At 46.1% G+C, this 13,959-nt stretch overlaps 1 protein-coding gene across 7 annotated transcripts in view; it reads left to right on the top strand.

Annotated features, from left to right (window-relative positions):
* KALRN (kalirin RhoGEF kinase) overlaps positions 1-13,959 on the top strand; it is a 706,454-nt gene that overhangs the window by 223,916 nt on the left and 468,579 nt on the right. For all 7 annotated transcript variants that reach the window (XM_037033686.1, XM_037033687.1, XM_037033688.1 and 4 more), the window contains exons 2-3: positions 2,588-2,662; positions 13,670-13,784. In XM_037033686.1, the coding sequence (XP_036889581.1) occupies positions 2,588-2,662; positions 13,670-13,784 (190 nt within the window). The remainder of the gene's footprint in view (positions 1-2,587; positions 2,663-13,669; positions 13,785-13,959) is intronic.

Raw genomic sequence — 13,959 nt, forward strand, 5'->3', positions numbered from 1 at the left:
GATTATGGCCCAGTTGAGGATCTTGTAAATCTGGACAGTTTAGGGCATCTTAGAGTGGGCAGATAGCTGCTAACCTGGCAGATAGCACAGTGGTGATGTGAACTGCGTGGGGGAGGACTCTGGCCCGGAAAGTGGAAGCCCTAGGAATCTTAGAACAGCCCATCCCAAGATATGGACATTTACTGGAGCCCATGACTGCCAACTGTGTGGACAAGCTGCTCCCTTCTCTAGGGTCCTGGAGCTGGGAGGGAAGAAGGACATGGTGGGTATGATGAGGGGGGTGTGAAGGATGAGATTCAGAGCTCCCTCCCCTTCTCCGTGGGTGGGATCATGGAGGGAGTAACACAGGGAACCTTTGGCTTCTGTTACAGCCAGTTTCAAATTCTTCCTAAGGTCCTGTGTGGAATTAGAGCTCTCTTGTATACTTAACACAGTAGGGGAGGAGAGGAAGAGCAGTGGAAAAAGAGGACAGGAGTTTAGGAGAGAAGGGGGTTACATGGGTTCTTGTTGTATGGTAAAATCTGATGCGTTGGGGCCTTGGCTGTTTTTCAACTTGTGTATAATCTGAAAGAAGACAAGGCCGAAGTTTAGATTTTCATATTAAATTTTTTTTCTGTATAGCATACAGAATGAAAGCAAATGGCATATAGAAATGCTATAGCTTATAAAATGTATATCACATAGAAATAAACAGCATACACAGTGATGCAGAAGAGTGTTTTACGACTGACATATAGATAGACATTTCATATATGAAAGTAAACTATTTTGATGCAGAAGCATAATTTTACACAAGCAATTCATGTATTAATTAAACATGATCCTTGTCTAGTTGATAAGGTCTTATAGGGCTCTTTTTTTGTTGTTTACCAGGGGAACTGAAATTTATTGCATGAGGGTAAAAAGAAACCCTATATATGTATTTGTTATTTGTATAATAATTTATATTGATCCCATTTCTACTAGTGAGGTTTAAAAGCTTTTCTGTGTTGGAAGGTAAAGTCAGAGCATAAAGACCTGTAGAAACTTAGGAGAGAAAGTAGAAAACAATGCTTATAATTAAAACTTGCTTTTTGTGGTGTGATTTTTCTTCTTCTGTTGCCTATGCTTTTCTCACAGTGAGCCTTGCTGTGGGTTACTCCAGCATCAGGTATGATGGGCCAACTTGCAAAGAGAAGCAACTGATGAATAAAAAGGCTCGCTGTCCTCATTTAGTGAAAAATTGTCAGATATACTTAGGAAATTTTTGGGGGTTAGGGTATGATGTCTGACCATGGCCACCACCAGCATTCTGGGGACACATCGCTTCTGTTCTTTGGCTGAGTGTGTGCAGCGGCCTCGTTTCCCTTCCTTAGGCCAGTGATCTTAATCCTGGGTTGTTGTCAAAATTCCCAACAATTTTGGATCTCTTGAAGTAGTCAGTGTTTAGATATTGAGACAGCCCTGAGTGAGATGGTCCTGCCCAGCACGTTACTCCCTCCATAGATGATCACATTTGTACTGTAAGGGAGTAAGCCAAGTACTGAAAGGCAATAGAGGGAGTGTCTGGGATCTCTGGTTCTGTCTCACTGAGCTGACACAGAGCTGCCTCCCTTCCAGGGTCAATCTGTGCCATATCCCCTGTGGTGATTCCAGGGTCCATCTGTGCCTTTCCCCCGTGGTGAGCTGAGAGTGGGCTGGCTTTCCTGGAGAGTCTGACAGGGGTATTCAGGTTAAATGATAGGGGCACAGTGGGCTGGCCTGGGGTTTTGTGGGTGTGTGGATGCTGGCTCCTCCCCATGCATCTCACCTCTGACTGGGTTGTTCTTTGCCTCCTGAGGTTGCTGTTTCTCCAGGCACATGGTTGTCTTCCATTCTGTATGGGCCCCATGCCTCTGCCTCTAGCCTCCTAACAGGAGCTCATTAGATCCCAGAGAGAACTTTTCAACAGAGAAGCAAGTTGTAAGCAGAGGACAAGTTGCTGAAGAAAGAGTACTCTTTCTTCCCAGGAGATTTATGTCTCCTTTCTCCTATTTGTTGTGGACTGATGGTGGAGACTTTGAAGGGGAGGGAGATGAAAGTGAAGAAGGGTCCTACATTCAATTTTTCTTTCCAGTGGGGGTTTTTTGTGGTTTCCTTTTTACATTGATAAAGTAAAGATGAACATTTGCTCTGCCACACACAGGAAAGGCAAATAGAATCATTTAGGGAATTGTGGTCCATCTTGATATCAACTAACCTATTCAGCAGGTATTTGTTGAGTTTTTACCATGTACCAGATATCGTGGTAGCACTAGAAGCACAAAAATTACTTTTTAAAAAGCCCCTGTCTTCAGGTTCACAGAAACAGGGCTATAGAAACAGTGCCTCCAGGTCACGGACCTTTGAATACATGGAGGGAGTGACTTGGGCTGTCTTCTCCTTGTCCCCACTGTGGCCTGGCAACATGTGGAGGTGTTCTTTCTGTTGCGGACCCCCTCCTGTTCCATCGGGCTGGGCTGTGGGGCCTGAACGAGATGTGATGGGGTTGGGGCCCTGAGGGTGGGAGCCAGGGATTCAGCCACCTGGCCTCTTTCACCCTGAGTCTGTCTGTTTTGTTGTCTCACAGGCTCTTTTCGGAATGATGGTTTGAAAGCTTCTGATGTCCTCCCCATCCTAAAGGAAAAAGTGGCCTTCGTTTCTGGTGAGTGTCTGTGGAACTTTCCTCCATAATGGACCCAGAGACGTTGTGTGTGTGTGTGCACATGTTTTGGCACTCACTTCTCTGTGGGTTAGTGAGAGAGAAGTGGGAGTGGAATTCACACTCAGAGCAGCTGCTTCCTCTCTACAGAGGGAGGCAGAAAGGGAAGGGAGAGCTCTGGTCTCAGCTGAGGGTTCTGGAGAATGTTTACTGCCACAGGTGGGTACCCCCCCCACACACACCTCACACCCCCACACACACCTCACACCCCTCACACACATACCTCACACCCCCCCCACCTCACCCCCCCATACACACCTCACGCCCCTCACACACATACCTCACACCCCCACACACACCTCACACCCTCCCATATACACCTCACACCCCACCACACACCTCACACCCCTCACACATCCCTCACCCCCCACACACACACCTCACCCCCCACACACACCTCATACCCCTCACACACACACCTCATANCCCCTCACACACATACCTCACACCCCCACACCTCACACACACCTCACCCCCCACACACACCTCATACCCCTCACACACACACCTCACACCTCCCCACACACCTCACACCCCTCACACACATCTCACACCCCTCACACACACCTCACTCCACACACACACACACACCTCATACCCCTCACACACACACCTCACACCCCCACACACACATATACCTCATCCTGCCCGCCCTCCCAAGCCCCTCTGAGAGATGCTCCAGCTGGAGAAGTCTGTCCACTTCACAATTCTCAGGTTTTATTTGGGTTCATCTCAGAGTGGGTCATAGACGGAATGTTAAAATTTTTTTCTGGCTCCTTCTTTTCTCTCCTTCCTCTCAAAGGGAACTCAAGTGGGTGTTTCTATCTATTTATTCTTCTGAATAATGACTTCCAAATATTTGTTTCTGAGTTCTCTCACGAGCCCATATTGGTGCACCTGGACCTTTTAAAGTGTAATTCAGGGGTCAGCAAACGGTAGCCTGTATTTCACTACAGATCAACCACCTGCTTTTAGTAAATAAAGTTTGATTAGAATACAACCATGTGAATGCGTTTAGGTGTGTATTAGTCTCCTACTGCCACTGTAACAAGTTGCCCGGACATGTTGGCTTACAACAACGGGTATTTATCCTCTCACAGTTACAGAAGTGAGAAGTCCAAAATAAGTTTACTGGGCTGAAGTCAATGTATCAGCAGGGCTGTGCTAACTCCAAAGCTCTAGGGGAAAATTTGTTTCTTGCCTTTTCCAGTTCTGGTGGCTGTCAGCCTTCCCTAGCCTGTGGCTGCATTGCTCCCATCTCTGCCTCCATGGACACATTGCCTTCTGCAATTCTGTCTGTCATATCTCTCTCTGCCTCACAGTAAAGATACCTGTGACTGCCTTTAGGGCCCCTCTGATAATCCAGGATAATCTTTCCACCAGAAGATTCTTAATTATATTTGCAAATATTCTTTTTCCAAATAAGGTAACATTTACAGGTTCCAGGGATCAGGTATGTTTGGTCTACTACATCGTTCAGTCTACTACAAGTGTTTTCAATGGTTTCTTTGTCACTACAACAATAGAGTTGTATGGTTCCAGCAGAGATAGATGGCCCCTAGCCTAAAATATTTACGCAATGGTCCTTTAAGAACGAGCTTGATAAGTGCTGATGTAATTGAAGCCAAACTATAAGGTACAGCAGCATCACTCCAGGTGCCGGTTCTAGGGCTTCATTCAGGCCTCCTGGGTCAGAATCTCTGGCAGGGGCTGGGGAAGTGGCATTGTGAATAGCCAAGGATTGCATTTAAAGAAACATGCCCAAGTGCTTAAGCTTCATGGAATGAGTTTCCATATCTGGAAGAGCCTGGTCATCTATAAGGAATGGCAGTGGACTTACAGGGAAAGAGTCAGTACGGTCCCACAGTGCAGGGGGTTACTCCACAGGCAGTGCTGGCCTGGCTGATGGGCAACTGCCAAAATGGAGAGAAGGGAGGGAGGGAGGAGAAACCATGCAAATAGGTATCTCCCACCTGACCAGAGGGAAGAAGCAAGTCCAGTGATGCAGACTGTTGGGATAGGAGGTGAGGGCAGAGTATGAGATGGGAGTTCGTAAGCTCTGTAAGGTACTATGTGCATTCCATAGCACTGTGATTAGTAGCAGTAATAATAATAATAATAATACGTGTACTTTACTGTTGTTGCTGCTGTTAGAGGAAATTGACCTGGAAGCTTCCCATTCCCTTTAGTGTTAGGTGTGTGTGTGTCTGTCAGGTAGTGAGCCCCTGTCACTGAAGACGCTGAAGCACAGACTGATCATCCCTTGGCGGGATCACGTGGCAGCGATTTTAGTGTGAGTGGAGGCGAATGTAAGATAGCCTCCAAAGCCTTTGTGAACTTGGATCTGAGTGCTTGCTGAGCATGAGAGAATATCTTGAGTAGAAGTCTGGGGGCCACTGGGCAGCACTGGGCTTCTGACTAACTTCTGCTGCTGCCCATAATCTGGGCTCCCAGGACACGGCCCACAGCCCTCTGGGGAGCCTGCTTGGATCTTTTTCTCTTCTGAATGGCTCTGAGTCTATTTAACCGGAGGTCCCTGGATGTCCTGCTAATTAATCCTCCCATTCTGTCACGCCCAGCACTTCCTCGACCTGCAGTGCCTTCCCCATGCCTTCTTTCAGTCTGAGCCTCTCTTTTACTTTCCAAGTCAGCTCCCACTTTACCTGCTCCAGGAGGTCCTCCTGGCTTTAATACATAGTCTTTGAGCGTCATCGTGTTTCACATCTTTTGGGGTATGAGAATGCACATATGGTACACTTTGACATGGTGGTGATTGCTTGATTGTTCATGATTAATTTTTTCCCAGGTGAACTTAGTCAGACCACTGGGGCAGGGCCCGGCCAACCCTAGAGAAGAGCTTCCCAACTGTAGGGAGTGGTCCTAATGGAGCACCCAGAAGCAAGGAGCCAGGAAGGCTTTTAGTCCGGCATGAAACACGTAGATACTTCCCAGGGCAGGGCCAAGGGGGTTGGGAGTGTGCAGCTCGTGACCGTGTACCCATGTTGGTCAAGCAGCCTGGGGTAAGTCTTATTCATCTTTGCGTGGGCTTAGGGAACATTGTCTTTCTGTGCCTGGGAAGGATGCTGAGGGCACCAGTGAGATGACTGCCTGCATTTAAAAAACAAAAACAAAAAACAAACCAAAAAAAGCTCCTTGTATCCTGAGCTTTTAGAAGACAAAATACAAAAACAAGGCAAAATAAAGAAACCTGGAATTAAATGACGCAGTGTAGCGGTTGCATTCCTTTCTGAGAAAAAAAGCACTGCAGGAAGGTGGTGAGCAGAGAAAAAAACTGTTGGTTGTGCCCACCTCCTGTGCTGGTGCCCCTGGTGTGTCCAGGGTACAGGAATGCTGCGCTGCCATGGGAACGCGTGTTTGGTATAATCCAGTGCAACCCAGCTGCTTCTGCATGTGGGCGTGTGCGTGCCTGTGTGATGGGATCTGTGACTGTGTCACATGGAGCCTTTGTCGTTCCAACCAGGCCCCGTCCTGCTCTGTCATTCACAACCTTCCCCTTTGCCTTCTCTCTGGCTTCCTTTGTGTATTACGTCTCCCACTCACAGTACCCATTGTCTCTTTTGTACAACCTTCTTGTGCAGGGCCCATTGCACCACTGTTATCTTCATGTGTACTCACACCCCCCTTTTGGCCACCTCCTGACGTCCCTTTCTGCCACCTTATCTCCCACCAACATTGTTGTGGGAGATAATAGCAACAAGGACATTGTTCCCAGGGAAACTCCATGCTGCTGTGGCACAGTCTTCTGTACTCTAGACCTGTGTCTCTCCATGTGTGTTCCGTGGAACAACAGTCCCATGAGATGATCCTCAAAAAAGAAAAGGACATGGACAACAGTGCGGTGATCGCTGGGGATGGGAGTATAAGGGGACTAAATGGTAATGGAAAAAAAATAAAGATTTCATTTTAAAAAAAGAAAGAAAAAGGAGCCTTGGCCAGTGGGACTCAGTTGGTTGAACTGTTGCCCCAGGGTCAAAGGGCTGTGTGTTTGTTTCCTCATCAGGACACACACCTAGTTTGTAGATTTGATCCCTGGTCCTGGAGCCTATGATCCCCAGTCTGCGAGCATATATATGGGAGGAAACCAATGGATGTTTCCCTCCCCCACTGACGTTTCTCTCTCCCTCCCTTTTCTCTCTAAAAAGCAATGAAAAAAATGTCCTCAGGTGAGAATTAAAAAAACAAACAAACAGGAAAAGGGGTTTTACTCTCAGATAAGCTCGGGAAATAGTGCATATTATAGGCCCCCTCGTGGAGATCTGCGTGTTCCTTAAATTGTGTATCCATCAAACACATGAGAACATTTCCCAAACTACAGAATAACCTCATCCCCTTAAAAATATTATCTTATCCATTAAAATCTTGCTGAACTAAAGTTACATGGACTGAACTTTGGTGTGATCCTTCAGATGTATTTTCCTTGTCTCCCCCCAAACTACCCTAATCTGCTCGCCCTACCTGGAGCCTGACTCCCACTGAAATGTATAAGAGCCATTCTCTGCCACAATCAGGGAAGCCTTAACTTTCCCTGCTTTTGTCCCTATCACAGCCCCAACTTGCCCCGCTTCTATGGAAGAGGATCAGTGTCATTTGTAGAACATCAGGCCATCCCCTCCCTCTTTATTTTCTACATCCCTATCCTATAGCTTCTATCACCAAAGCCTTGCATGAGTGCACAAACAGCAGGCATTTGATGAGCAAGGGAATGGTGCTCGTAAAGATCCTGCCACTGTTTCTATCACCTTTTTACAACTCACCCACTTTTGTCTCCCACTCTCTGGGACCCACTTCCATAATGCCCATTGACGTTAGCGGGGGGTTCTCATTGTTCATCTCTGCTTATCCCCCTCTGTAACTTCAGCACCCATATCAGTTATTGATCAAATTCTATAGCTTTGTGTCTTCTCACCCTCTTTCTTTTTTAAAAAAGATTTTATTTATTTATTTTTAGAAAGAGGGGAAGGGAGGGAGAGAGAGAGAATCATCAATGTGTGGTTGCCTCTCTCACCCACCACAGGGGACCTGGCCTGCAACCCAGGCATATGCTCCCACTGGGAATCAAACTGGCGACCCTTTTGTTCACAGGCCCGCACTCAGTCCCCTGAGCTATAGCAGCGGGGCTCTTCTCAGCCTTGTTGACAGCAAAGTCCTCCACCTCCCTACCATAGCCATGCACATCCAAGAACTTGACCTTTGGTATGTCTGTCTGTGGCCTTAGGGTTTCACCTTTGATCCTTTCTGATAATCCCCTATCAGTTGGGAGAATATGGATATCAGATGAACAAAACATACGCCTTCCTACTTTTCTGGGAACTCATAATCCAACAGGATATTTCCTTCCTTCAGTGGGTCTGCTCTGCTTACTCCAGGCATTATTAGCTCTGTTCTGCCTTTTCTCAAGTTAGTGCATGGCGTGGACACCACAGCCAGAACTTTCAACAGAGCCCTCACTGTGCCCCAATATCCTGCTGCCTTCCCTTAAGCCCAGGTCATACACAGTCCTGTTCTTCATTCTCTGGGACACTCACTAATGGTGGCCCACTCCACCTCTCTTCCAGCACCTCAAGTCTACTCTGGCACTTGACAGTTGACCTCATTTCATATTTCATCTAAAGAGCTCTGTTTGCCATGCAGGCTGACTTCCCTTCTCTTTGTAATTTTCCGTGTCTGTTTCCCCTCCTTCACTGAGTTCTATTCGACTACCACGGAGAAAGTAGCAGGACCCCTCTCCTTGTACCTTCCCTGAGGCCTTACTCCATCCCTTTCCCGCCTCTTTCCAGCATAATGATTCTCTTCCTCTATGCTTGTTCCTTCCCTTCTATCTGTAATATTATAAGGTCTTCTCCTTCATGAAAAATATTGGGCCTAATCCCAGTGCCCGCTCTTGACTCCTTATCCATATTTCCTGAAGGGAGAGGATAGGACTGCCTCAGGCTTTCTCCCCTCACTCCCCATCCCCTGCCATCTGCTGCCTTCCCCAGCCATGATTTTGTACAACTCCTGTCGTCAAGGACAGAACTGGCTCTGGCTCAGGAAGGACACTGTCAACAGCTCTCCAAACTCTTTAGTTAGCCTTTGACAATCAGATGAGCCTTGGCTCCCCTTGATCCCACGGCTCTACTCTTAAAGTGTCCGTGGAAAGTCACCAAGAAAGGTGACAGCTGTGGTTAAAAGCGCCTGCGTGAAAATCCTTAAGGTGAGGTGAGGCTGGAGGGAAAGGACAAGAGTATGGGAGAACCTCCCAGCCCTCAGGAAGCCTGTCATTCAATCCTTCCACTTCCTTTTCTATAAGTGGAAGGCAGTTGGGAGATGGGGACAATTTCCAAGGCATTGAGTTGAGAATGGTTCTTCATTCAAAGTGGTATGGAAAGTCTGGAGCCAGGGGCCTGGATTAACTCTGTGGTATATCTACACAAGTCTGCCCTGGTGTGGGGCTGGGGGGCAGGTGGGGGAGTGAGGTAGTGCCGAAACATTTTTTTTTTTATCAGAGCAAGTCTCTCAGGATCCCTCATCTTGTTTGCTCCTTTTCTCCTTGTGGCCTCCTTATTTCCTCTTCAAGGAGTATTCTGGAATGCATTTGGTTTTATTTGTTGAGCCTCCCTTCTGTCTGTGTGACTTCAAGACCCTACAATTACACGGAAACATTATTCACGAACTCACACCTGGGTGAGGTTTCTTGGAGGCTCTATCTACCTTTCCTTGGATGAGATCCTTTTTCCAAGGGCTAAGCTTTAAGCTTCTTTTCTAGCATTGAGGATGACAATGTCCCCCTTCCCTCCCTCTTGCATCAGATTTCCTTGTGGTCCCCACTCTGGAGGGTGTGAGATGGCTGCCCAGGGAGCCTGTGGGATATGGGGAGTCTGTGATGACAACATGGGTTTTCTCTGTGTCACAGTCAGTGCCTGTAAGATCATGGCTACTGTACCTCAGCTTCATCCCCATCTCATCCTCCTGAGAAACTTGGCCCTGCTTCCTAATCATAGCACCCATTCATGAATAAGAAGTTTGGGAGGGAGAGGAAAGGAAAAGCAGTTGTGTTAAACCCCACACTTCTAATAACAGCAATGCTCATCATTTTAGTGTACTCTTTCCAGCTTTCTAAAATGTGATATTTAGAAAACATTTGTAATCATAGTGTGTACAATGCTTTTGTAGTGATTAAGACCTTGAGTGTCCTTATTGCTGATAAAGATTCATGTGCTCCTCCAGCAAGAGCTGTAATACAGGTCACATCTCAGGCAGGCAGGTGGGGGTGGATCCTTGGCTGTGTAGAAAACAGTGTGCAGTGGCACCAACTGGAGGTAGGTTTCTGAAGGCCTAGGGCAAGGAAGGATGAACGCCCTCTTTTATTTCTTCCAGCCTTTGGAGAGTTGTCCTCCATTATTTTGGCAGTTGGTATTTCTCAAACTTTGATCTGCAGACTACTTGGAGTGCTGACTCCTAGGCTCTAACCAAGATCTACTAAATGGGAGCCTTTGAGGGCCAACCCTAGCAACTCACATGTTAAGCCAGCAGTCCCCAATCTTTCTGACACCAGGAACCAGTTTCATGGAAGACGATTTTCCATGGATGAGGAGGGCAAGGGAGCAGGGTAGGTCAGAAGGTGGAACTCAGGTGGTAATGCCAGTGATGGGGAGCAGATATAAATACATATGAAACTCACTTGCCTCCTGCTATGTGGCCTAGTTCCTAACAGGTCATGGGCCAGTGTGGTTTTTGTTGTTTTACCCTCATGGCCTGGGGGTTGGGGACCCCTGCATTAAACTACAGACTCAGTACTTCCAGTCAAGATGGTGGCACAGGTAAAAAAAGCTGGCCTCCTTTCACAACCACATCAAAATCAAAATTACAACTAAACTATAGAACAACCATTATTCACGACTGTCAGAAATCAAGCTGAATGAAAGTCTTACAACTACAGAATTAAAGAAGAAACCACATCAAAACTGGAAGGAAGTGCAGAAATGTGGCAAGGGATGGTCCCACACCCATGTAAGGCAGATAAAAATCGGGAGGGATATCCTGGGAATAAGGGGTCCTAGCCCCATACCAGATCCCTCGCCCAGAGTTCCAGTGCCAGAAAGAGAAGTTGCCATAACTTCTGGCTGTAAAACTCAGCAGGGATCGAGGCTGTGGAAGACAGAAGCTGCTGGACTCCCTGAAAATTACTCTTAACGGGCCATGCATAAACTTACTCAGATTCACTCCCTCTGAGCTCCAGTGTGGGGGCAGCAGATTGAAAGGCACCAGAGACATACAGGGAGGAACTGAATTGTATAGCATCAGGATGAGAGCTGGGGGGCAGCTTTCCCCCAGAGAGACATGCTGGCAGAGGCCACTGTTCCTTTTCTGAGCTCTTCCCCAACAGAGCCACAGAGCTGACAGGTGGGTGCCATATCTGAGATACCATCATCCTGGGTCACACTGTTTGCCCCACACTGGTGATTCTCTAAGACCCAGCCCCATCCACCTTTTGGGCCCACTCATGCTATTTCCAGTGACTTTTCCATATGAATGTCTTGTCTTGGTCCATGCTTTAGATTTTCTTAAATTCTCTCAAACAAGCAACATCTGGCTTCAGCAAGCCTGTACCTCTTGCTAAGTTTCCCCAGGCCTGACACTAGCAGCAGCTGGCTTCGGTTCACAGCTTGGCCTCGCCTGGGCACATGCAAGCCCAGCATAAGTAGCAACCATCTGCAGATCACTTTGTAGTTTATACTGTGTGACCCTAGACAGAACACAAGTGGTGGCTTACCTTGGACATGCCAACAGCAATAAAGGATCAACTATAACAGAAGGGTGGACAAAGTCCACGTGGTGAGCATACCTCAAGTACCCAGCTTGGGGAGTAGGGGAAGCTGTGCCACTGGACCCTACAAGACACCTACTACATTAGTCCACTCTACCAAGCCTGTGAGATGTAGCAACTCTGTGTAATACAATGAGGAGACAAAGAAACATGGCCCAAATGAAAGAACAAATAAAAATTCCAGAAAAAGAAGTAAACAAAATGGAGACAAACAAGCTACTAGATGCTGAATTCAAAACACTGGTTATAAGGATGTTCTAGGAACTTAGTGAGAACCTCAACAGCGTAAAAAAGATCCAGTCAGAAAAGAAGGATACACTAATTAAAACAAAGAAAAAATTTCAGGGAATCAAATCAGTGATTTGGAATATAAGCAAACAAAAAAACAAAAACAAAACAAAACAAAAAAAACCCCAAACAACCAATCAGAACAGCAAGAAGAAAAAAGAATTTAAAAAATGGGGATACTGTATAGACCCTCTGGGACAACTTTAAGCATACTAACAGTCATACCATGGGGTTACTGGAAAGAGAAGGGAGAGAGCAAGAAGTTGGAAACTTATCTGAAAAAATAATGACAAAAAACTTCCTTAACTTGGTGAAGGCAATAGACATACAAGTTCAGGAAGCACAGAGAGTCCCAGACAAGATGAACCCAAAGAGGCCCACACCAAGACACATCACACTTAAAATGTCAAAGGTTAAAGGAAAAGAGAGACTCTTAAAAACAAGAAAAAGCAGTTAGTTACCTACAAGGGATCCCCCATAAGACCGTCAGCTGATTTCTCAGAAGAAACTTTGCAGGCTAGAAGGGATTAGCAAGAAATATTCCAAGTTACAAAAAAGCAAGGACCTACAACCAAGATTACCCTGCAAAGCTACCATTTAGAATTGAAAGACAGATAAAGAACTTTCCAGACAAGAAAGAGATAAAGGCGTTCATCATGACCACACCAGTATTATGTGAAATATTAAAAGGTCTTTAAGAAGAAGAAGAAGAAGAAGAAGAAGAAAAGGAAGATAAAAAACATGAACAGTAAAATGGCAATAAATACATATCTATCAACAATTGAATCTAAAAAAAATAAGCAGAACAGAAACAGAATCATAGATACAGAGAATGTTTTGATGGTTGCCAGATGGGAGGGAGGTCAGGAGGATGGGCAAAAGGTGAGGGGATTAGGAAGTACAAATTGGTAGTTACAGAATAGTCATGGGGATGTAAAGCACAGCATAGGAAACAGTAACAAAAGAACATACACACATGACTCATGGACATGGACAATGGTGTGGGGATTGCCTGACAGAGGGGGAATGCAGGGTGGAGAGAGGCAAAGGGTTGAAACAGTTGGGACAACTGCAACAGTATAATCGATTATAACATATAATTAAAAAATAAAACACTTAATGTCTTTTCTATGAATGTAAGACCCTCCCAGCAAGGATGCCCTTAAGGACTCTCACCATGGTAGTCAGTTAATCCTGAGTACTCCCATGTCACAGAGCCCCACAAAGAGAAATGAATTGGAGGTTAAATTTACAAAGACCATAGCACTTACAATGGCTTGTTTTCTCACTAAGAATAGTTGTATCAGCCCTGGCTGGGTGGGTCCATTGGTTGGAGTGTTGTTTCACATGCCAAAATGTTGTGGGTTCAATTCCCGGTTGGGGCATATACAGGAGGCAACTGACTGATGTTTCTTTTTGACATCGATGTTTCTCTGTCTCTTTCTCCCTTCCTCTCTCTCTAAAGTCAATAAACATATCTTTGGGTGAAGATTTAAAAAAAAGAATACTACCTTCATTATCATTTTACATTTGTAAAGAGCTTTGCTTTTCAAAGTGCTTCCCCACATGTCATCATACATCTTTGCAGCAACCCAGTAATGTGATCATTTTTTTTTTGCATTTTGCAGATGAGGCATCAGAGAAGTCAAAAGATTTGCCCAAAGTCGCCTATGTTATCTGCATCCAAACCCCCTGTCCCTGTCTTAAGCAGTGACCAGATTTCTCTGGGCAGCGTATTCCTGCCTGTTTCACCCAGTACTTAGATGGAGTTCTTTTTCTTCTGCAGTACACTTTCTGACTGGTTTTCTTATACTCACTTCTCTTCCTCCCTGCAGGGGGCCGTGATAAACGAGGTGGACCCATCCTGACCTTCCCTGCTCGTAGCAATCATGACAGAATAAGACAGGAAGATCTGCGGAAACTCGTGACCTATTTGGCCAGTGTGCCAAGGTAAGGTTAAGGGGCGTGTCCTGCAGGGAATGGGGGAGGGGATCTGGGCTGATGCAGGAGGGTTAAGAGTCTCCATTGATGCCAGAAGCCAGGGTGTTTCTGGCTTGTAGTGGATTGTTTCTGCCCTTGTAGTGGATTCTGATTATTCCTGGAATATGATCAGCCATTGTTTGCC

The sequence above is a fragment of the Sturnira hondurensis genome, unplaced genomic scaffold, assembly GCF_014824575.4.
Source record: "Sturnira hondurensis isolate 20B ecotype Veracruz unplaced genomic scaffold, ASM1482457v3 Scaffold0021765, whole genome shotgun sequence".
In the NCBI taxonomy this organism is placed as follows: Eukaryota; Metazoa; Chordata; class Mammalia; order Chiroptera; family Phyllostomidae; genus Sturnira; species Sturnira hondurensis.